This window comes from Stegostoma tigrinum, chromosome 2 (assembly GCF_030684315.1).
Source record: "Stegostoma tigrinum isolate sSteTig4 chromosome 2, sSteTig4.hap1, whole genome shotgun sequence".
In the NCBI taxonomy this organism is placed as follows: Eukaryota; Metazoa; Chordata; class Chondrichthyes; order Orectolobiformes; family Stegostomatidae; genus Stegostoma; species Stegostoma tigrinum.
Genome location: NC_081355.1, coordinates 148,789,702 through 148,814,488, shown reverse-complemented (window position 1 = coordinate 148,814,488; position 24,787 = coordinate 148,789,702). Strand labels below are relative to the sequence as shown.

The 24,787-nt window shown below is 44.9% G+C and overlaps 1 protein-coding gene across 8 annotated transcripts in view; it reads right to left on the bottom strand.

Moving 5' to 3' along the window:
• scn5lab (sodium channel, voltage gated, type V-like, alpha b) overlaps window positions 1–24,787 on the bottom strand; it is a 432,064-nt gene that overhangs the window by 115,237 nt on the left and 292,040 nt on the right. For all 8 annotated transcript variants that reach the window (XM_059640055.1, XM_059640086.1, XM_059640082.1 and 5 more), the window contains one exon: window positions 21,169–21,621. In XM_059640055.1, coding sequence (XP_059496038.1) covers window positions 21,169–21,621 — 453 coding nt within the window. The remainder of the gene's footprint in view (window positions 1–21,168; window positions 21,622–24,787) is intronic.

The following is a 24,787-nucleotide window of genomic DNA, read 5'->3' as shown; positions in this document are numbered from 1 at the left end:
AGATGTTGTGGAACTTGAAAGGGTTCAGAAAGGATTTACAAGGATGTTGTCAGAGTTAGAGGGTTTGAGCTACTGGGAGAGGCTGAATAGGCTGGGACTATTTTCCCTGGACTGTCGAGGCTGACTGGAGACCTTACAGAGATTTATAAAATCATGAGGGGCATGGATAGCCAAGGTCTTTTGGATGTGAGTTTGCTCACTGAGCTGGAAGGTTCGTGCTCAGACGTTTCGTCACCATTCTAGGTAACATCATCAGTGAGCCTCCGACGAAGCGCTGGTGTTATGTCCCGCTTTCTATTTATCTGGTTAGGTTTCTTTGGGTTGGTGATGTCATTGCCTGTTCTTTTTCTCAGGGGATGGTAGATTGGCTCCAAATCAATGTGTTTGTTGATGGAGTTCCGGTTGGAATGCCATGCTTCTAGGAATTCTCGTGCATGTCTCTGTTTGGCTTGTCCTAGGATGGATGTGTTGTCCCAATCAAAGTGGTGTCCTTCCTCATCTGATCTTTTCCCCAGAGTGGGGGATTCCCAAACAAGAGGGCATAGGTTTAAGGTGAGAGGGGAAAGATTTAAAAGGGACCTAAGGGGCAACTTTTTCACACAGAAGGTGGTGCGTGTATGGAATGAGCTGCCAGAGGAAGTGGTGGAGGCTGGTACAATCACAATATTCAAAAGGCATCTGGATGGGTACATGGATAGGAAGGGCTTAGAGGGATATGGGCCAAATGTTGGAAAATTGGACTAGATTAATTTAGGATATCTGATCAGCATGGATGGATTGGGCCAAAGGGTCTGTTTCCATGCTGTACGTCTCCATGGTTCTATTTTCACATCTTTCCAGAATCTGATGACGTATCTCTTCCCCTATGTCCCGCTGGCAGCTGGGAGATCTGTCAGACAATCCCAGCATTGTGACTGCACCCTTCCTATTCCTGAGCTGTACCCACAATGCCTTGCTGCAAGATCCTTCCAGGGGGTCCTCCCTCAACCCAACCTTGATATGCTTCCCCAATATTAAAGCCTCTCCCCCACCTCTTTTGCTTCCTCTTCTGTCTCATTTGAAACTTTAAAATCCTGGAATATTAAGGCGTCAATCCTGTCCTTCATTCAACCATATCTCTGTGATAGCAACAACATCATACGTGTGCGCATTCATCCAGGCTCTAAGTTCATCTGTCTTACCTGTTATACTTCTTGCATTGAAGCTAATATAGTCTAAGCCTCCAGTTCTGCTGGGCTTATCAATCTCTCCCTGACTGCTCTTCCCTTTAGCTACATTTGACTGAGACTCAAGTTCTTCCCCAAACTCTTTACCTACTGACCGGCTGCTCTAGTTCCCAACCCCTCTGTCATATTAGACCCTCCACGGTAACCCTATCAAATTTTCCAAACCATGTTCTCCACTAAAGTAATACACTGCTTTCTTGTTCTTCCTACCAAAGTGAACACCTTCGCATCTTCCCACATTATACTGCAAGTGCTAAATTGTCCTGCAGTGTCCAGGGATGTGCAGGCTAGCTGGGTTGGCCATGGGAAATGTGAGGTTATGGAAACAAGGTGGGGGATTGAGATGTTCTTTGGAACCTTGGTGCAGACTTGGTGGGCTGAATGGCCTCTATTTGGCCTGTAGGGATTCTATACTTCTATGGCTTTGTGATTGGGCAGGGTAGTGGCTCAGTGGTCAGCACTGCTGCCTTACAGCACTGGGAATCTGGGTTCGATTCCAGCCTCAGGTGACTGTCTGTGTGGAGTTTGCACATTCTCCCCGTGTCTGTGTGAGTTTCCTCCTACAGTCCAAAGATGTGTAGGTTAGGTGGATTCCCCATGGGAATATAGGGTTACAGAAGTTGGGTCTGTGTCGGCTGCCCTTTGGAGGGGTGGAATGGATTCAATGAGTCAAATGGCCTGCCCCCACACTGTAGGGATTCTATGTGCCAGGTTTTTGCACATTCACTCAACCTTCCTGTAGCCGCCTGCAAGCTCCTTATGTCCCCTTCACCACCACTAGCCTCGACTAATAACTGGAATGGGTGGATTGATGAATGAAGAAAGGTTGGGCAGGCCAGGCTTGTATTCACTCGAATTTAAAAAAATAAAGGGTGTCTTGAAACATTGAAGATTCTGAGGATGACAAGTTAGACATGGAAAGGATGTTTCCTCTTGTGGGAGCATCGAGAGCCAGGATTAAGCAAGGGGCTGGAAGGTATTCGGGGGAATGTGGAGTAATTCAACCTTATTGCATATTGCGTGCAGACTCAAGGGCCTGACTGGCCTACTCTTGTCCCTAATGTGCATGTTTGTGCGTAGCTCATGGTGCACAGGGATGGGTGGGGGATACAGCTGTGAACAGCTGCAGTGGCAGTGTTTTTCCTCCACTGTTTGGCTTGGGTTTCAGCTGGTGCGGGCTTGCTCCGCAGCTCATCACCCTGCGGACCTCCTGCTTAATTACTCTTCGGAGGAACTCCCTACTCCCAGGAGGGGTGAGTAAATGCCAGGGGAAGTGCTGACAGCTTGCTGCACCTCGAACGGCTCTTGCTCAGAACCTGGAAGGCTGAGGAGTCTTTGCACTGGAAAATCAGTACGGCACAGTCTGGGGAGATGTTGGCTTAGCTTTGTGAAAGCTGGTGCAGTTAATTGGGCACTTGATACAGAGTCAAGGAAAGGGCATCACATTATCACCTCATTTTGACCAGTTGCTTTCAAGCTGTATCCATTGTTCCCAGGGCAGCAGCATTCACACTGCATAATGAGTCACATTATCAAACACAGTCCCTGGCAAGCCATCCCTTCAGACTGAGCCAAAGTAGACGCTTGTTCCTCACAGGGTTATCAAAGGAAGCAAACCTTCCCTTTTACGGTTGCCCACTTGCCTCAATAACATGACATCAAGCATTTGCTGGTGTGTGTGTGTGTGTGTGTCTTTGTGTGTGTGTGTGTGTGTGTGTGTGTGTGTGTGTGTGTGTGTGAGGCCATGTTACTAAAAATACAGTGCTTGGTGTTTGTTTTTGGTTTAAACTTTTGATCCAAGCTCCGTCACTAAAGCCTCACTCACTTTCAGCCCCCACCCTTGTCATGGAATGCCTGGGTTCCTGACCCTCCTGAATCCTCGGAAATTCCACAAATGGTTATTTTGCTCTTTGCGAAAAAGATATTTTTACACCGAAGTTGCCTGGAGTGGCTGAATGCAACATCATTTCTCATTTGCCTAACCTTTTAGATGAAACAGTATTTGCTGCACTTTCTCACAAAGGATTCACACTCTATGAGTAAGGTGTTTGCAAAAGAATCATCTCCCCAAGGCCAAGTGCTTATCTATGAGGTTTCCCTCATTTCTGTTTTCTAGTAAGTGTTGTATCAAAATTCAAACTTGATAAAACTAATTGCTATTCTTGGATTTATATTTTATTTCATCATGGTGATCTGCAGTCCATACCTTCAGCCCATATTCCCTTACATCTTTGCTTAACAAAAAATTATCTCTCTCAGATTTAAAATTTACAACTGATCCATTATCCACAGGTATTTGCAGAAGACAGTTCCAAACATTTACCACCCTTCGAATCGTAGATTCCCTACAGTGTGAAAGCAGGCCATTTGGCCATCCAAACCCTTGAAAAGCATCCCACCGCCTCCCCCCCCACCCTATCTCTGCATTTCCCATGGTTAATCCACCCAGCCTGCACATCCATGGGCACTATAGCCTGGCCAATCTAGCTAACCTGCACATCTATGGACTCTGGGAGGAAATCCAAGCATTCAGTGGAAACCCACACAGACACAGGGAGAATGTGCAACCTGCACAAAGACAGCTGCCCGGGTCCCTGGCGCTGTGAGGCAGCAGTGTCAACCACTGAGCCACCATCCCATCTTTCCCACTCTGCATGCATAAGTGCTTCCTAAGATCTCTCCTGAAAGTTTGGCCCTAATTCTCAGACGATGCCCCCTAGCTCCAGAAACCCCAGCCAGTGGAAATAGTTTATCCATATCTTCCATTATTTTTCCTGTTTGTATCTTGAAGATTTCAATCATACCTTTCAAATTCTAAAGAAAACAGGCTTAATTTATATGAGATAATGGGAACTGCAGATGCTGGAGATTCCAAGATAATAAAATGTGAGGCTGGATGAACACAGCAGGCCAAGCAGCATCTCAGGAGCACAAAAGCTGACGTTTCGGGCCTAGACCCTTCATCAGAGAGGGGGATGGGGAGAGGGAACTGGAATAAATAGGGAGAGAGGGGGAGGCGGACCGAAGATGGAGAGTAAAGAAGATAGCTGGAGAGGGTGTAGGTGGGGAGGTAGGGAGGGGATAGGTCAGTCCAGGGAAGACGGACAGGTCAAGGAGGTGGGATGAGGTTAGTAGGTAGCTGGGGGTGCGGCTTGGGGTGGGAGGAAGGGATGGGTGAGAGGAAGAACCGGTTAGGGAGGCAGAGACAGGTTGGACTGGTTTTGGGATGCAGTGGGTGGGGGGGAAGAGCTGGGCTGGTTGTGTGGTGCAGTGGGGGGAGGGGATGAAACCAGCCCAGTTCATCCCCTCCCCCCACTGCACCACACAACCAGCCCAGCTCTTCCCCCCCACCCACTGCATCCCAAAACCAGTCCAACCTGTCTCTGCCTCCCTAACCGGTTCTTCCTCTCACCCATCCCTTCCTCCCACCCCAAGCCGCACCCCCAGCTACCTACTAACCTCATCCCACCTCCTTGACCTGTCCGTCTTCCCTGGACTGACCTGTCCCCTCCCTACCTCCCCACCTACACCCTCTCCACCTATCTTCTTCACTCTCCATCTTCGGTCCGCCTCCCCCTCTCTCCCTATTTATTCCAGTTCCCTCCCCCCATCCCCCTCTCTGATGAAGGGTCTAGGCCCGAAACGTCAGCTTTTGTGCTCCTGAGATGCTGCTTGGCCTGCTGTGTTCATCCAGCCTCACATTTTATTATCTTAGGCTTAATTTATATAATCGTTCTTCATAACATACCCTTTGAAGTCCAAGTATCATTCTTGTAAATCTAAGCTGTACTCCCTCCAAGGCCAATATATTCCTCCTAAGGAGGAAAGTTTTTGGGAGATATGCATGGAAAGGTTTTTACGCAATGGGTGGTGGGTGCCTGGAACGCGTTGCCAGTGGAGGCGGTAGTTGCAGACACGATAGTGTCTTTTAAGATGTATCTGGACAGGTATATGGATGGGCAAGGAGCAAAAGGATACAGGCCCTCAGAAAATAGATGACAGATTTAGAAAAAGATCTCGATCGGCGTAGGCTTGGAGGGCCGAAGGGCCTGTTCATGTGCTGTAATTTTCTTTGTTCTTTGTTCTATATCCACCCTAAGGTGTGGTGCCCAGATATGTTCACAGTGCTCCAAGTGGGGGTCTAACTTGGGTTTTGTATAGCTGCAGTAGCGCTTGAGCATCCTTATATTCCAGTCCTCTCATCATTAGGACCGGCATTCCATTAGCTTTTTTGAGTATTTTCTGCACATGCTTGTGACATTTTAGCGATCGATTCACCTGAACCCCCAAGACTCTTTGGGCATCCGCTGTATTTAACTTCATACCATCTAGAAATTACCCTGATTGATACACTTTTTGTTCCAAAATGGATCATCTCACACTTGATTACACTGAGCTCCATCTCCACAGCGTTACCCTCTCATCCAGTCTATCAAAATCCTTAGGTGGCTCCTGTATCCTTTTCAATAGGGGCCATGCCCTACACTAAGAATACAGAAATATAAGAAATAGGATAATAAAGACCCTCCCACTTCGGGTATAATCTCTTCCAACCTCTTCCATCCGGCAGACAATACAAAAGTTTCAAAAAATGTACCAACAGATTCAAGGACAGCTTCTTCCCCATTGTCGTTGGCCTTCTCAAATTTTAATTTTAATGTTGATCTCACTCTTTACACACCTTCTCTGCAGTTATAACATTGTAATGTTTGTTCTGTTCTATTACCCTAATGCACTTTTTATGGAATGATCTGCCTGTACTGCTTACAAAACAAAACTTTTGAATAATAAATCAAATCAAATCAAATCCAGAAACCATTTGGCCCAATAAACCTCCTCTGCCATTCAGTGCAATCAGGATTGATTTTCGGTTTCCTCTCCACTTACGGACATGTTCCCCTTGGTTTCCTAAGAGAATACAAATATGCCTCACACATCTATAAGCACCTCACTAACTTCTGAGGCAATGAATTTCAAAGATACTCAGTCTTCGAGTGAAGAAAATTCACCTCATCTCAGTCCTAAATCATTGACTCTTATCCAGACACTGCGCTGCTGTGGTCCAGAGTCCACAGCAATTGGAAACTGTCCCTCAGTTTCTCATGCCAAGCCTCTACATAACCTTGAATGAGATCACTTCTCACTCTCCTAAAGAAAGACCCAATTTCCTCTTCATTTTATTACAGGATACCTCCCTCTTTCTGGGGCTGATCCAATTAATCTTTGCTGCATCACTTCCAACCTTTCTTTAAATATGGAGACCAAAATTGCACGCAGTATTCTAGATGCTCGCCAAAGTTTATACAGTTGTAGCAAGACTTGTTCATCTACTTGTAGTAGAGGCCTACCAATCATTTACTTCCCAATGCCTTGGTGTTACTCCATACTACCATTTTGGTGTTCCTCGTATGGGTACATTTCAGTCTCTCTGAACATTAATCATTACAAACTTTGATCCTCGGAAGAAATATTTTGCTTTCCTATTCTTCCAACCAACGTGAATAATCTCACACTCTCCCGGCTTCCTATTTGTGGCCCATTCTCACAACAGTCTCTTTGCAGCCTCAGTGTCATCCTCACAGCCTGAATGCCGCTTTAATTTGTATCAGCAACAAATTAGATCCGTTAGTCTCTGTCTCTTCATCTAAATTATTAATACAGCTCAGCACTGGTCCTTTCAACACTCCACTTGTTAAAGCCCGCCAACTTGAAAATGCACAATTCAACTGCTTTTTATCAATTTTTATCCAAGCTCATCCGTCACTCTCACCCTCAGGTGGAGACAACAGCTGAGTGTTATTGTTAACTGAACTGATAATCCACTGTCCCAGCTAATGGTTTGGCGATAGTAGGAACTGCAGATGCTGGAGAATCTGAGATAACAAGGTGTGGAGCTGGATGAACACAGCAGGCCAAGCAGCATCAGAGGAGCAGGAAAGCTGACGTTTTGGGCCGAGACCCTTCTTTTGAAAATGGTTTGAAGAAGGGTCTAGGTCCGAAACGTCAGCCTTCCTGCTTCTCTGATGCTGCTTGGCCTGCTGTGTTCATCCAGCTCTATACCTTGTTATCTCTAATGCGCTGGGGACTTGGGTTTGAATCCCACCAAAGCATACAGTGGAATTTGAATTCAATAAAGCCTGTAATTAAAAAGTCCAGTGATGACTGTGACCCCATTGCTGATTGTCAGGAAAAAGCCCACCTGATTCACTAATCCTCTTTATGGAGGGAAACTGCCATCTTTACCTGGTTTGGCCTACATGTGACTCCAGACCCACAGCAATGTGGTTGACTCTCATATGCCCTCTGGGTAATTAGGGATGGGCAGTACTAGACAGCGATGCCTTATCCCATGAATTAAAAATTCCATGAGGCCCTTATGTTTGCATTAGTCATTTTTGCGGAATCTTTTTAAATGTCTTTTGAAAATCCCTGAAAACTACATCTTGTGGTTTTCTTTTCTCTTTGCACAGATGGTTACATCCTTGAGAAGCTGCACTGCATTTGTCAGGCAGGATTTCCATTTTGTAAAACCATGTTAATTTGATCTAATTACCCTAAGTTTGCTTAATTGCATCATTACGAGTTTCTCAAGAGTAGATTCTAGCAATTTCCCAATGACTGATCTCAGGCTTTCACCCTAAACATATTAAAGAAGCCAATCCCCTACAGACAAGCCCAGAGCAGCTACACAATCTGCTCAAATGAGGAGGAACGAGACAGGTACCTGAAGGTGCTGAAGGATGCCCTTATAAGAATGGGATACAATGCTCAATTCATCGATCACCAGGTTTGACATGCCACAATGAAAAACCACAACGATCTCCTCAGAAGACGGACACAGGATACGACCGATTGAGCACACTTTGTCATCCAGTACTTCCCCAGACCAGAGAAACTATGCCATGTTCTTCACAGCCTTTCAACAGGTGATGAGCACCTTGCCAAGGTCCTCCCCGCGCCTCCACTTCTCACTTTCAAACAACTAACAAACCTTAAACAGTTTGCAGCAAACTACCCAGCCTTCAGGAGAACATCAGCCACAACAGCACACAACCCTGTCATGGCAACCTCTGCAAGGCATCTCGGATCAACATGGACACTACCATCACAGATGGGAACTCCACCTTACCATGTGCACAGCAGATACTCATGTGACTTGGCCAACATTGTTTATCTCATATGCTGCCTGCAAGGATGCCCTGAACCATGGTATAACGGTGAAACCATGCAGACGCTATGACAAAGGATGAACGGACACTGTGCAATAGTCACCAAACAGGGATGTTCCCTCCCAGTGGGGGAACACTTCAGTGGTCAAGGACATTCGTCCTTAGATCTTTGGGTAAACATCCTCCAAGGCAGACTCTAGTATACACAACAACACAGAGTCGCTGAGCACAGGCTGATAGCCAAGTTCAGTATCCATGAGGATGGCCTCAACCAGGATCTTGGGTTCATGTCACACTACAGATGGCCCCACCACATTACTCTGTGTCTGTAAAATGTTCCTTACTGTCCTGTTTTGACAGCATCACCTTGATAAATTGTGATGATCCCTGCACCTTAATTAGTTTGCACAGTTTTGAATTCAGCATGTGATTCCAGTCATTTAGCACCACCTTCGTTTTAGTTATTTGTAATTGTCTCCCTGCTTCGCTTAAGCAGATTATAGGTCACCCCCTCACTGGTTATTCAGCTGTTGGCATTTTACTCACACCGTCCAACACTCTTAGTCACCTGCAGAGGCTTATCACCTGACTCTGCACTCACACCAGTTGTATGATTTTTTGATCTCTCTGCTGATAAATTCTGTGTCCATGTGCGCCACTCTCTCACTGCGCCTGATGACGAGGCTGTGCTCTGAAATCTTGTATGATTCCAAATAAACCTATCGGTCTATAACCTGGTGTGGTGTGACTTCTGATTGTTTTCAGGATAGTTATTTCTTTGTTTCCCCACGTGAATTATGGAGTCATACAGCACGGAAACAGACCCTTCGGTCCAACTAGCCCATGCCAACCATAATCCCAAACTAAACTAGTCCAATCTGCCTGTGCTTGGCAAGTCCCTTCCTTCTTAAGTTTTAGTCCCTTGAGCATCCCAGTACTTTTGCTGATATCAATTCCTCTAACTTCTTGACTTCTATTGAGTTTCCCCCCATTTCTGTAATGTAACTTGTGTCTTTTACAGTGAAGGCAGACACATGATATTTGTTCAACTCAGAATCACAGAAGTCTTATGGAGCAGAAGGAGGCCATTCAGCCCATCGGGCCTACAATAGCATTATGACTTAGTAACCTTCCCTGCATCCATGACCGTAGTTCCCATTTCAATATTGCTGCCATTTCCTAATTTCCTCCCTTCACTCCATTTTCTTTTTCAACATTAAAAATGTATGGGAAAGCTCAGCAAAGGTGCCAAGTTTCTGAGAGATTCCTGAAATGTTCCGGTCATCAGGTCAAAAACTAGACGCATTTCAGCTAATTCTGCTTTCTTGTGTATGCAATGCATAGGTTTGTTTTGCAGTGTGCATATCGTGGGTGGAAGGATGAGACAAGGAAAGATCTGCATTTATATAGCGACTTTCATCAATCTTTTACAGTTAATGAAGTACATTGAAAGAATGGGCATCGCTTGTCAACAGGAAATGCAGCATGCCTTGTTGTGAACAGCAAGCTCCCGCAGACAGTGCTCTGATATTGATCAGATAAGCTGTCCTCATGATGCTAAGTGTTGAGGGATAAGTAGTGATTTGGGTATATCCCTGGCTCTTCATCAAAAATGCCGCAGGATCTTCTACACCTAGCTGAGAGAACAAACAGTCTTAAAGCCTCACTCGAAGGACGGTTCTTCTGATAATGCAGCACTTTTGGAATTAGAGGGGTTATTTCTTCCTGCCAACACACATGCACACACATACTCACTCATGCACACACAGACACAATATATATATGCATGTGCATGTGTATGCATGTGTCTGTCGGTACGGGTGAGTGAGTGCGTGTGTGTGCATGCGCTTATGTGTGTGAGAGTCTGTGTGTGTATGTCTGTGCATGCGTGTGTCTGTGTGTATGAGTGAGTGTGGTGTGTATGCGGAGTGTATGTGTGTGTGTGTGTGTGTGTGTGTATATGTATATGTATATGCATGTGCGCGTGTTTGTGTGTGTGTATCTGTGTGTGAGTGTGCATGTGTGCTTGTGTGTGTGCATGTCTGTGTGTGCGCACGCGTGTGTCTGTGTGTATCTGTGTGTGTGAGTCTGTGTTTGTGTGTGTGCATACATGTGTGTATGTCTGTGAGTCTGTGTGTGTGTGTGTGTCTGTGTGTCTGTGTGTGTTGGTGTGTGTGTGTGTGTGTGTGTGTGTGAGTCTGTGTGTGTGAGTCTGTGTGTATGTGTGTGTGTGTGTCTGTGTGTGTGTGTGTTATGTGTGTGTGTGTTGGTGTGTGTGTGTGTGTGTGTGTGTGTGTTTGTGTCTGTGTGTGTGTGTGTGTGTGTGTGTGTGTGTGTGTGTGTGTTTGTGTGAGAGAGAGAGACAGAATGTGAGGCCAGGGGTAAAGTTGGCTGGCAGTCCTGTGAGATGCTGTAAAAATTGCCATTTCAAAATCAGTCCCTCGATGATAATCCCCTGGAATCTTGTTTATGCATGCCACTGAATGGATGGAATGGCGGCTTCGAACCGGAGACCATGAGATGGGAAAAGTCAGTCAGTATCAAGCAATCACATGCGGTGAAGGTCACTATATGGTGCTTCACTGGTCTCCTACTTGGACGTGAATCTATTTCATTCCACTGTGAATTGGACTGAATGCCCTTAGTATTCTGCAATGCTGTGCCTCATTTCAAGCAACCATGAACAAAAATAATGAATAAGGCAACATGATCTCCAGTTCTGGTTGCATGTCTCTGTGGAGGTGATATAAAATCATCTCTATCCCCTATGTTTGGTCAAACTGCCTATTCTCGCCATCACTTCTATAACTAATTGAATTAATAATTGATGGAGACATAGGATAACCCTAACGAGTAGGCAACTGAACAATGCAACAAAAAGAACCCAGCATTAAAACATCAGTATAATTTTTGAAAGGATTATATTCTCTTCATTTTCCATTTCCCCATTGATTTAATTTGTTCCTAGCCTGGGCAACTCTTCTCTTAAAGAACTAAGACGTAGTTTACAATAAAAATGCATTCCTTTCGTGCACAAGAACAATAGAAGCATCCAGTGTTATGATTGTATTAGACCAAAGGAAAAGGCCTATAAAGCTGTAAAAAAAATGGTACGCCTGAAGTTTGGGAGAATTTTAAAACTCTGCAAAGTAAGGTCAAGAACCAGCTTAATGAAAGGATAATAAATTACGAGTTAACTAATGACAATCATAAAAATGAACTGTAAAGTTTCTTTAGAAACATAGAATTAGCAAAGATAAGTAATTATAAGCAGGGGCAGGAAGATTTAACATGGGGGATAAGGAAATGGCAGAGAAACCAGACAAAATGCCTTGCGCCTATCTCTACAGAGGAAAAGAGTAGGGACCGAGGGATTAGTGGAAATGGGGAGCTACACTTAGAGTGCTGGCAGAGGTGGCTGTAGAGCTGATTGTGGTCATCCCTCACAATTCGGTAGAGTTTGGAACGGTCCTGGCAAAGGCAAGTTGGCAAAAAGTAACCTCACTGCTTAAGAAAGGAAGGAGTGAGAAAACAGGAATGCTGTCGTCCTGTTAATCAGTTGTCAAAGGTTTGGAAATGTTATAATCTACAATTAAGGGACACAAGAACAGAAAACTTACAAAATAATGGTACGATTTGACTTGGCAGTCATTTTCTCAGGACGTAGCTAGCATAACAGATCAGGGAGAATACTTGGATATGGTGTATTTAGACTTCTGGGAGACTTTCAACTCTTGGCAGGTAGGAATAAATGTGCCAACAAACACATTAAGCATTTTGATATTGATGCAATTAAGTTAGTTCACTAAGTTTAGTTATTACGTTCATTCAGGAGCTCTGACAGATGCCTTATCATCAAGATAGGCACAATTTTAGCCCTAGCATGACAGTCATAGCTCAAGGGTACCACTCTGGTTAACAGGTTCAGAGATTGGAATAGAAAGCTTCCATGCATTACTAAGGGAATGCTGCACTGTCAGAGGTTCTGGGTGTGTGGTGGTCATATCTGCTCTCTCAGATGGGTATCCAAGTTCCCATGGAACTATTGTGAGAATGCACAGGGGAGTGCTGTCTCATCTCTTGATGTGGCCAATGTTTATCACTTAATTCACATCACTGACTCTGATAATTGCAATGCTACTTGTGGGAGCTTGCTGTGCACAAAGTGGTTGCCAAGTTTCCCAGTAATTTGGTGACATTTCAAACCCTGCTTTGCTTGCTGTAAAGTGCTTTGGGTCATGCCTAGGTGATGAAATAAATCACATTAAATAATAAAATTATAAATAGCAACTACATAAATATAAGTTTTGAGAAGATTTGTAGCTCAGGTTGAGGTTCTGGATGTGAGTTTGCTCGCTGAGCTGGAAGGTTAGTTTTCAGACATTTCGTCATCATTCTAGGTAACATCATCAGTGAGCCTCCGACGAAGCGCTGGTGTTATGTCCTGCTTTCTATTTATCTGTTTAGGTTTCCTTGGGTTGGTGGTGTCATTTCCTGTGTTGATGATGTCATTTCCTGTTCTTTTTCTCAGGGGATGGTAGATTGGCTCCAAATCAATGTGTTTGTTGATGGAGTTCCGGTTGGAATGCCATGTTTCTAGGAATTCTCGTGCGTGTCTCTGTTTGGCTTGTCCTAGGATGGATGTGTTGTCCCAATCAAAGTGGTGTCCTTCCTCATCTGTATGTAAGGATACGAGTGACAGTGGGTCATGTCGTTTTGTGGCTAGTTGATGTTCAGCCACAAAACGACATGACCCACTATCACTCGTATCCTTACATACAGATGAGGAAGGACACCACTTTGATTGGGACAACACATCCATCCTAGTACAAGCCAAACAGAGACACGCACGAGAATTCCTAGAAGCATGGCATTCCAACCGGAACTCCATCAACAAACACATTGATTTGGAGCCAATCTACCATCCTCTGAGAAAAAGAACAGGAAATGACATTGCCAATGCAGGAAATGACATCACCAACCCAAGGAAACCTAAACAGATAACTAGAAAGCAGGACATAACACCAGCGCTTCATCAGAGGCTCACTGATGATGTTACCTAGAATGGTAACGAAACATCTGAAAACTAACCTTTCAGCGCAGCGAGCAAACTCACATCCATAAATATAAGTTTTTCTTTCCCTCTAATCTCTGGTAGAATAAGCAGTCAGCACATTTAGCCTAAAACCCTTAACCTCTTGATCATAATTTTTAAGTGACATCAGTTTCAAATTCATTGAGTCATAGAGTTGTACACCATTAAAACAGGCCCTTTGGTCCAACTGTTCCATGACATCCTAAATCAAACTAGTCCCATTTGCCAGCATTTGGCCCATATCCCTCTAAACCCTTCCTGTTCATATACCCATCCAGATACCTTTCAAATGTTAAGTAAGCTTGCTGGAAACATAAAGGCTAACATGAAGTGTTTCTGTTGGTACATGAAGAGAAAGACATTGGTGAAGAAAATGTAGACCCCCTACAGGCAGAAACAGGGGAATGTATAATCGGGGACAAAGAAATGGCTGAGGAACCAATTACATACTTTGGCTCTGTCTTCACAAAAGAGGACACAAATCAGATACCAGAATTGTGGAGGATGCAAGATTTAGTGAGAGGGAAGGGATGAGGGAGACCAATATTAGGAGAGAAATGGTGCTGCGAAAATTGTTGGGATTGAAGGCTGATTAAATCCCCAGGGTCTGATAATCTATATCCCAGAGTACTTAAGGAAGTAGCTGTAGAAATAGTGGATGCATTGGTGGTAATTTTCCACGATTCTATAGACTCTGGAATAGTTCCTGCACATTGGAGGGTGGCTAATGTCACTCCAGTATTCAAAAAGGGAGTTAGAGAGAAAACAGGGAATTATAGACTGGTGAGCCTAACATCAACAGTGGGGAAAATTCTCAAATCCATTGTCAAGGATTTCATAGCAGAACATTTAGAAAGCAGTGGCAGGATCAGACAGTCAACAAGGGTTTATGAAGGGAAAATCATGTCTGACAAATCTGTTGGAATTCTATGAAGATGTAACTAGTAGAGTTGACAAGGGGGAGGCAGTCGATGTGGTTTATTTGGACTTTCAGGGTGTTTGACAAAGGTCCACATAAGAGATTAATGTGCAAGATTAAAGCACATGGCATTGGGGGAAGCGTATTGAGATGGATAGGAAACTGGTTGGTAGAGAGGAAACAAAGAATAAGAATTAATTAGAAGATCTAATTCAAGGGCGAACTATACAGTAAATGGAAAAGTCCAAGGGAAAATTGATGAACAGAGAGATCTGGGTGTTCAGGTCCATTGTTCCCTGAAGGTGGCAATGCAGGTCAATAGGGTGGTCACGAAGGCATATGGCATGCTTTCCTTCATTGGGGGGGGTATTGAGTACAAGAGTTGGCAGGTCATGTTGCAGTTGTATAGGACTTTGGTTCAGCCACATTTCGAGTACTGCGTATAGTTCTGGTCGCCACATTACCAAAAGGTGCAGAGGAGGTTCACCGGGATGCTGCCTGGTATGGAGGGTGCTAGCTATGAAGAGAGGTTGAGTAAATTAGGATTATTTTCATTAGAAAGACAGAGATTGGGGGGGACCTGATTGAGGTCTATAAAATCATGAGGGGTATAGACAGGGTGGATAGCAAAAAGCTTTTTCCCAGAGTGGGGGACTCAATTACTAGGGGTCATGAGTTCAAAGTGAGAGGAGGAAAGTTTAAGGGAGATATGCGTGGAAAGTTCTTTACACAGAGGGTGGTGGGTGCCTGGAACACGTTGCCAGCGGAGGTGTTAGACGCAGACACGTTAGCGTCTTTTAAGATATATTCGGACGGGTAAATGGATGGGCAGGGAGCAAATGGACACAGACCGTTAGAAAATAGATGACAGGTTAGACAGAGGATCTTGATCGGCGCAGGGTTGGAGGGCCGAAGGGCCCGTTCCTGTGCTGTAATTTTCTTTGTTCTTTGTTCTAATGGAGATATCAAGAACTGCAGATGCTCAAGTCAGAGAAAACACATTGTGGAGCTCAAGGAGCATAGTAGGTCAAGCAGCCTCAGAGGAGCAGGAAAGTTGACATTTTGGGTCAGGATCCTTCTTCACAAATGGGGGAGGGGGAAGGGAGTTCAGAAATAAATAGAGGTGGGTGGGGCTGGGAAAGGGAGGTGGGATTGGGATAGGTGAGTGCAGGTAGGCAGTGGTGGCGATTGGTCAGTGAGGTGGGAGGAGCAAATAGGTGGGAGAGAAGATGGACAGGTTGTGTCAGGTCAAGGAGGCAGGGATGAGAGGAAGGGTTGGTCATGGGATGAGGCTGGGCGTTGGGGGCATGGGAATTTTAAATTAATGGGTCCTTTGCAAATTGGCAGGCAGTAACTGGTGGGATGCCACTGGGATTGGTGCTAAAACCCCAGCTATTCACAATATATGTTAATGATTTGGATGAGGGAGCGAAATGTAGCTTCTCCAAGTTTGCAGATGATACCAAGTTGGGTGGTAGGGTGAACTGTGACAAGGATGCAGAGATCCTTCAGCATGATCTGTACAGGTTGGGTGAGTGAGCAAATCAAAGGCAGATGCAGTATAATTTGGGTAAATATGAGGTTAGTCACTTTGGAAGCAAAAACAAGAAGGCAGATTACTCCATGAAGGGCTGTAAATTGGGAGAGAGGAGTGTGCAGTGGGATCTGGGCATCCTTGTACACCAGTTGCTGAAGGCAAGCATGCAGGTGGAGCAGGCAGTAAAGAAGGTAAATGGTATGTGGGCCTTCATTGCGAGAGTTATTGAGCACACGAGCAGTGATGTGTTGTTTGCAGTTGTATAGGGCCTTGGTGAGGCCACACCTTGAACATTGTGTGCAGTTTTGGTCTCCTTTTCTGAGGAAGGATGCTCTTACTCTCGAGAGAGTGCAGCGAAGGTTCACCAGGCTGATTCCAGGGATGGTGGGACTGACGTATGAGGAGAGATTGACGAGTTTGGGATTGTTTTCACTGGAGTTCAGACACATGAGGGGGTATCTCACAGAGATTTATAAAATTCTAACAGGACTGGACAGCGTAGATGCAGGCAGGATGTTCCCAATGGCGGGCTTATCCAGAACCATGGGTCACAGTAGGAGGATTCAGCAGTAGATGATTTAGGACAGAGATGAGGAACAATTTCTTCACCCAGAGAGTGGTGAGCCTGTGGAATTCATTACCACAGGAGGTAGTTGATGCCAAAACACTGAATATATTCAAGAGGTGACTAGATAAAGAAAATGGGGTGAATGGGATCAAAGGTTATGGGGAGAAAGCAGATTTAGGCTGTTGAGTTGGATGATCAGCCATGAACTTGAAGAATGGCAGAGCAGGCTTGAAGGGCTGAATGGCCTCTTCCTGCTCCTACCATCTATGTTTCTATATATACGTACCAGCCTCCACCACTGCCTCTGACAGCTCATTCCTTACACACATCACCCTCTGCCTGAATAAGTTGCCCTGAAGGTCCCTTTTAAATCTTTCCCTTCTCACCTTAAGCCTCTGCCCTCTATTTTGGATTCCCCTACACTAGGGAAAAGACCTTGACTATTCACCCTATCCATGCCCTTCGTGATTTTATATAAACCTCTATGAGGTTACGCCTCGGCCTCCAACGCTCCAGGGAAATGTATCTCCTCCAAAAGATAGTAATCCAACAGTACTGCATTGGAGTATGAGTCCTCAAATCCAGGAGTGGGGCTTGAACCTGGGGATTCAGAGGGGTAACTGAATGACAGTTGACTCTGATGCTCAAAAATACAAAACCAAGGACATTCACTTTTTTCAATGTTTCTGCAGACTTTCATCCTGGTTCTCAACAATGGGACCTGAGGGGCAACTTTTTCACACTGAGGGTGGTGCATGTATGGAATGAGCTGCCAGAGGAAGTGGTGGAGGCTGGTACAGTTACAGCATTTAAAAGGCATCTGGATGGGTTTATGAATAGGAAGGGTTTAGAAGGATATGGGCCAAAAGCTGACATTTGGGACTAGATATATCTAGCTGGCATGGAAGAGTTGGGCCAAAGGGTCTATTTCCATGCCATACATCTCTATGACTCTTTATCAGAATAAAACGGGACAGACAAATGCTGGAGGCCTAGGTAATGGAAAGGTCAAGTCAAATTGGAAAAATAATCTTCTTTTTACATAACTCGCTTTATTGTGAACAGCCGGAGAAATTGTTGCACTGAACGGTGAGAGAAAAACAAATCATTTTCCATCGAGGAGAAGCTGGTTGAAGCAGCCATTTACCAGCTGCCTGGTCCTGTTAAACTGCTCTTGTTCTCATTCATGTCAAGTAGCACAGATGAAAGCATCTGTCACGCATTCAATAACACACCTGCTGTGCATCGTGATGCTGTGCAAGTCAACTCAACCCTGGACATCGCTGCTTCTCAGACACCACTTCCTGAACTCCCCCAGTGGCTCTTCGTCACAGAATCTTATAACCTTACAGCGCCGCCGGAGACCACTCGGCCCTCTGTGTCTGTGCTGGTTCTTTGAAAGTACTACCCAATCAATCCCATCGCCCCGTTCATTTCCCATTCAAGAATTGCATTTTATTGCATTTTATTTTCCAAAGCCATTGTCAAATCTGCTTTCCAAACACTGAATGATTTTTCTTGGCCTCATCTCTGGCTATAATATATCCATGTCCTCCGACTGCTATTTTGGGAAACAGCTTCTCCTTCCTCACTGCTGATATTCCCCTTGACTTTCAATGGTGTTACCATCTCTGAATCCCCCATTATCAACATCCTGGGGGTTATCATTGACCAGAAACTCAACTGGACTCACCACATTAACACAGTGGCTGCAAGAGCAGGTTAGACAATTGGAATATTGCAGCAAGTAACTCATCTCCTGAGCCCCCAGAGCTTGTCCACCATCTACAAGGCACAAGTCAGGAGTGTGATGGAATACTCCCCACTTGCCTGGATGGGTGCAGCCCCAACAACACTCAAGAAGCTTGACACCATCCAGGACAAAGCAGCCGCTTGATTGGCATCACATCCACAAGCATCCATTCCCTCCACCAGTGGTACTCAGTAACAGCTATGTATAGTATTTACAATGCACTGCAAAAATTTGTCAAAGATCCTTAGAGAGCAACTTCCAAACTCATGACCACTTCCACCTAGAAGGACAAGGGCAGCAGAAACAAATTCCCCTCCAAGCCACCCACCATCCTGACTTGGAATTATATCGCTGTTCCTTCACTGTCGCTGGGTCAAAATTCTAGAATTCGCTCGCTAAGTTCATTATGGGTCAACCCATAGCATATGGACTGCAGCGGTTCAAGAAGGCACCCCACCACCACCTTCCCAAGGGACGGGCAATAAATGCTGGTCTAACCAACAAAAGCCCACATCCCAAGAACGATAATAAAAACTCTATCTAAAGGCTTCAAGCCTTTCAGTGCATTTATTAAATCTCTTCAGCTTCTTCTCCAAAGAACATCTGGACAATGATGAGAGGGTCACTGACAGATGGCGTGTAGGAGGCTTCACAACAGAGGAGAGTGAGGAGTTGAGCCCAGACTGACCACAGGCAAGAGGGGCTAATCCAACCTTACACTGTCGATGTTACCCTGAGTCACGCTTGAGCTGTTTGATCAACTGAGATCCTCAGCACTCCCCTGTCAGTCAATTCTTCAAAAAAGACTAGAGGGTCAACATTTTTTTTTGGCACAGAGAGTGGTTTATATATGGACTGAACTTCCAGGGGAAGTTGTGGATGCAGTGTATAAAATGTGAATGCAGTTACAATGTATAAAAGACATTTAGATAAACACATGAATAAGAAATGTTTGGTGGGATATGTGTCAACCACAGGCCGTTGGGATTAGTTTTGTTTGGAATGATGGTCAGCATGGACCGAAAGGTCTATTTCCGTGCTGTGTAGCTCTATAACCAATAGATGTGGACCCAATATTAAGAATTGAAGATTTAAGAGTAGAAGTAGGCCATACGGCCATTGGTTCCGCTCTGCCATTCAATGAGATCATGTCTGATCTGAAAATGCCCAGCTCTACTTTGTTTGCCTTTTTCCCACAACCTTCGATTCCCTGAGTGATTAACCATGAGTTGCAGCAAAGCCTCAGCTGAGATCAGGCTCTGACAGGAGTTTGGGCAGGAGACCTTCCCCGGTAATTGGACGAACACAGGGAAACAGCTCTGCCGGCTTGATGGTTAGGGTGTCATTCTGAAGACTCCAATAGTGAATTGGAATTCTGAATTCACTTTCCATTCAGACTGCCATAGACCTGCCCCCTCACTTGCCCACACTTGCTTTGGAGTCGTGCCTAACTATCTGAAAGAGAGCTAATTTCATGGAACTGAGCCAAACCCTTACCTACACACAGGGAGGGAGTCCCTGACTCACCAGACTTTGCATTCAAACTAAAATATAATCAGCTGGTAGCAAGAGGTATGATGAAAAGCTCAGTTATAACCATGTGGCCTCTTCTAATTACTAACAAATTCAATTACCGTTCCAATAGTCTGTCAATTGACAATAATCTCCCTTTGAAAATTAATATCCACTCGCACAAATATTTGAGTGTATGACCTAAGGCAATATATAAGGCTGCATCACAGTTGTGTATAGTGTCTTTGCTATTGTGGCGCTTTCATTGTCAGCACACATCTGCTGGCCTCAGCACAGCTGGGAAGTGTGTAAATATTTGCCTCACAGTGAGTGCCTATCATCTGTACAATGGCAGCACCTCCCACCTCATAGCTCCCCAGTCACTCGGCCACCTGTCAGTGTCAGGTCGACTAACTGGAGTTTTAGAATGATCGGCCGACTCAGGGGTTGAGCTCCTGACCCCAGGCTGCTCAGGCAGCTGTGTGTCCTTCAGATAAATGGGATAGAAGGGGTGGAGGAAGGAGGAATGAATACGTCAGGCCACCCAGCCCACTCTACAAGAAAAGCAGACAGAGCTCCAGCATAAGCCTACTTCAATAGTTCAAGCAGTTCATCACAGAGTGGCTTCAGCACAAAAGGGGGCCATTTGATCCATCTTATCTGTGCCAGCCTTCTACAACAGCTACTCAGCTGGTCACACTTCCTCGCTATGTTCCTGCAGCCCTTTTCTCTTCAGGCACTTATCCAATTCCCTTTAAAAATCCATGGAAATGTCACTCCTAGTTCTCCAGACCCTCAAGCTAATGTTCTATTAAGTTCAAATCCCACCACAGCTCATAGTGCAAATTGAATTAAAGTTTATAATTAAAACCTAGCCAAGAAGTGACAGTCTGTTAGGATTAAAAACAAAATCTGCTGTCCTTTAGGGAAGGAATCTGCCATCCTTACCTGGTCTGGCCTACATGTGACTCCAGTCCCACAGACACTTAAATACCCTCTGGGCAATTAGGGATGGGCAATAAACACTGGCCTGTGACCCTCTCATCCCACAAGTGAATGGTTTTTAAAACCTTTCAACCTGCATGAATTTCAATATTCTAGATTATTAGTTGTACCCTCGCAATTCCAAACGCAATGAAAAAACACAGGGGAATAGAAATTGCTGGCCAACAAAAGCCAGGGTTTATTTCTACCATCCTTGTGGCCCCATCACAAAATGGGAAGAGCTGCTGAAGAGTCGGAATGAATTAACCTCTGCTAATTGATCTTCAACAGAGATGGGCGTGAAGCTAGGAGATGAGCCTCAGAAACCCAGAACCCAAAGTCACCTGTATTTCTCCCAATTGAAGAAATCGAAGAATCCCACTGAAGAAAGGCTCATTTTCTTACCTCTTCATTGACTGCCACTTCTGTGAAGGTGCTTTGCTCCTCCTCTTCAACGAACTCTAACTCCGGCTCAATTACTGCTATGGGAACGCCTTCAGTCATTGTGGGATCATTGGCCATGGATTCGTTGGTCCTGCCTACTGCCATGCCATTATTCCCAATACCGCTAGCTGTCCCATTCCCGTCCTTGTACTCCAGCTCTTTCCCTTTCTCAGTGCTGGTGTGATTGAAGACATAGGTTGGGAGCTCCATCATGGCTTTCCCTTCCAAGGAGGGCTCGGCTCCCTTGCAGGTCCTCTGGAAGAATTCCATGGTGGCTTTCTTTATGAATCTGATGCCGCGATGGATACGTGCAAAGGCGATCTGGAGATTGTTCATCTCGCCATCCTCGTCTGGAGAGCTGAGGTTGTCCGCGCTGAAGGAGCTCAGGAGCAAAGCAAGGAAGAGGTTGAGTACCTGGAAAAATGAGTGAATGCTATTAGCATTTTCTCTTATTCTCAAAGTGTGCCAGCGTTTTGTGGCTGGAGAGATTACACTTGTAATGACAGGCTGTTGGCTAAGTGCTGGAACAATGATATTAGAATGTTTGCACTTGACGAGCATAGACTTGATGGGCTGAACAGCCCTTTTCTCTGCTATAGACCTCTATGTCTCCATTATATCAAATTGACCATACGGTGTGTGACCACTCAGCCCAACAGGTCCATGTTGGATTCTATGTTCCATACAAAGCTCCAGCCAATCCTCCTTCACTTCACTCTATCTGAGTGACCTCCCATTTATGACGTTACATGATATTCTGAATATGACGGAGCTGTATATTACGTTAGGTAGACCACAGCTGGAGTACTGTGGGCACTTCTGGTCACTACTCTGATGTGATTGCACTAGCGAGAGTGCAGAGGAGATTCACAAAAGGATGTTGCTGAGGCTGGAGTGAAGAGAGATGAGGTAGGCTTGGGACTGCTTTCCTCAGAGCAGAGGTGGATGGGGGAGGGACCTGAATGACGTGCATAAAGTTCTGAGGAGCACAGGTAGAGAAGATAGGTTAGTAGAGGGATGAATAACAAAGTAAGGAGCACTGTTTCGACGGCACATGAGAAAGGTGGTGGGTATCTGGAGCTCAATGCATGCCAGAGTTGGTAGAGGTGAGAACATCTATGAAATATGTAGATGCACATTTGACAATTGTAGCACACAAGGATACAGGCCAAGTGCTGAGAAATGGGATTAGAGTAGCTTGGTGTATGATGACCAGCAAGAACACAATGAGCTGAAGGACCTCGATAACTCTACTTCCCTTCATACATTTATCCAGCTTTCCTTTAAATACACTGTACTATTCAGCTTGACACAGCACATGACTGAGTTTCATATTTTCATTGTTCTTCCAGTCTCAGTTGGCTTCATAGCAATCTCTATAGCGTGGAAGCAGGCCATTCAACCTGTCAAGTTCACACCAACCCAATCCCTATGTCCCCACATTCCCCACGGTCAATTTACCTAACCCTCACATCTTTGGGCTGTGGGAGGAAACACAGAGCACCTGGAGACACAGGAAAATGTGCAAACTCCACACAGGCAATCAGCTAGAGTGGAATCAAATGCAGATCCTTGTTGCTATCAGGGATCAGGGCTAACAGCTGAGCCCCACGCTACGCATCTTATTTCTTACTGAAGTTATTAGTGACTATCTCATATCTATGTTTAGGACATGACACTGAGGCAATATTCATGCCCCACACCTTTCAGTTCCAACACAAGGCCACCCACAACAGTAAACATTCCTCCCATGCTCATCTTATTGAGACCATTCAAGACATTATAAACTTCAGACAAAGTACGCTTTGTTCTCTGAACTCTACTGAAAACAAGCCCAGCATATCCAATCTTTCCTCATAAGATGACCCTCCCATTCTGAATATCAATCTAGAAAATCTCCTCTAAATCACATTGAATGTATTTGTATCCCTCCTTAAGTAAGGAGACTAAAACTGCAATCAGTGATAATGGGAACTGCAGATGCTGGAGAATCCGAGGTAACAAAATGTGGGGCTGGATGGACACAGCAGGCCAAGCAGCATCTCATTCTGATGAAGGGTCTAGGCCCGAAACGTCAGCTTTTGTGCTCCTGAGATGTTGCTTGGCCTGCTGTGTTCATCCAGCTCCACACTTTATTATCTTAGACTGAAACTGCACATCGTTTTTGAGATATGGGGTCAGTATGTCCTGTATAACTGAAACATATCATCTTTATTTCTATATTGAGGAAGGCTCACTGGACCCGAAACGTTAACTCTGTTTTTCCTCCGCAGATGTGGTCAAACCTGCTGAGCTTTTCCAGCAACTTGGTTTTTGTTCATGATTTGCAGTATCCGCAGTTCTTTCATTTTTAAAGATAAAATTTCTATATTCATTTTCTCTCGTGACTAAGGATACTGTTCCATGATTCACATGCACTGGATTATTTAGTTCCCTTTGACTCTTCAAATTCTGCAGTCATTCACTGTTTAACCAATAATGTGCTTTTTCACTCTTCTTGACCAACTGAGTAACTTCACATTTTCCCATGTTGACCTCCATCTAAATGAATTTCACTCAGTCACTTAACCTCTCTGTCATGATTAGATTCGATTAGATTCCCTACGGTGTGGAAACAGGCCCTTCGGCCCAACAAGTCCACACTGCCCCTTGAAGCATCCCACCCAGACCCATCCCCCTATAGCCCACACACCTCTGAACACTACGGGCAATTTTGCATGGCCGATCCACCTAGTCAGCACATCTTTGGACTGTGGGAGGAAACCGGAGCACCCGGAGGGAACCCACGCAGACACGGGGAGAATGTGCAAACTCCGCACAGACAGTTGCCTGAGGCGGGTCCCTGGCACTGCGAGGCTACAATGCTAACTACTGAGCCACCGTGCCGCCCCGTGATCTGCACCCTTGTTATCTCATTGCTAGAAGCACTCTCCTACCCATCTTTTGTTTAGACCGATGTGCCTGTGCTTGCCCCCATTAGTCATTGACATGAATTTTGAAAAGTTAAGATCTAACACAGGCCTCTTTGAGACTCTACATGTTATATCCTGCCAATGTGAAAAAGATCCATTTATGAATATTCTGTTTTCTGCCAGCCAGCCAATCCTCTAACCATATTTTACCTGAATACATGAGCTCCTACTTTGTGCTGTAACAATTTATGTGGCAAATATCTTCTGGAAATCCAATTCCACCACACCACGCACCCCCCCTCCTCTTACCCACAGTACATGTTTCACCTTCAAAGAATTTTAATAAATTGTTTAAGCATGATTTCTTCTTCACAAAAAGCATGCTTACTCTTCTGTAATACCATGAGCATTTTTTCCCATTTCCCAGCTATAAGCTCCTTGATGTTTGATTCCAACAACTTCACTGTGACAGAAGTCAAGTTTACTGGCCGGTAGTTTCCTCTCTCCCTCCTCAGATGCAGGGGTTTTATTTGCTACTTTCCAGCCAAATGGAACATTTGCAAAGCTAACACATTTTAGAAAATGAAGACCAACACATCTACTCTCCCACTAGCCACCTCTAATAAGACCCTCAGATGAGGTCCGTCAAGCCCTGAAGAACTTTTACC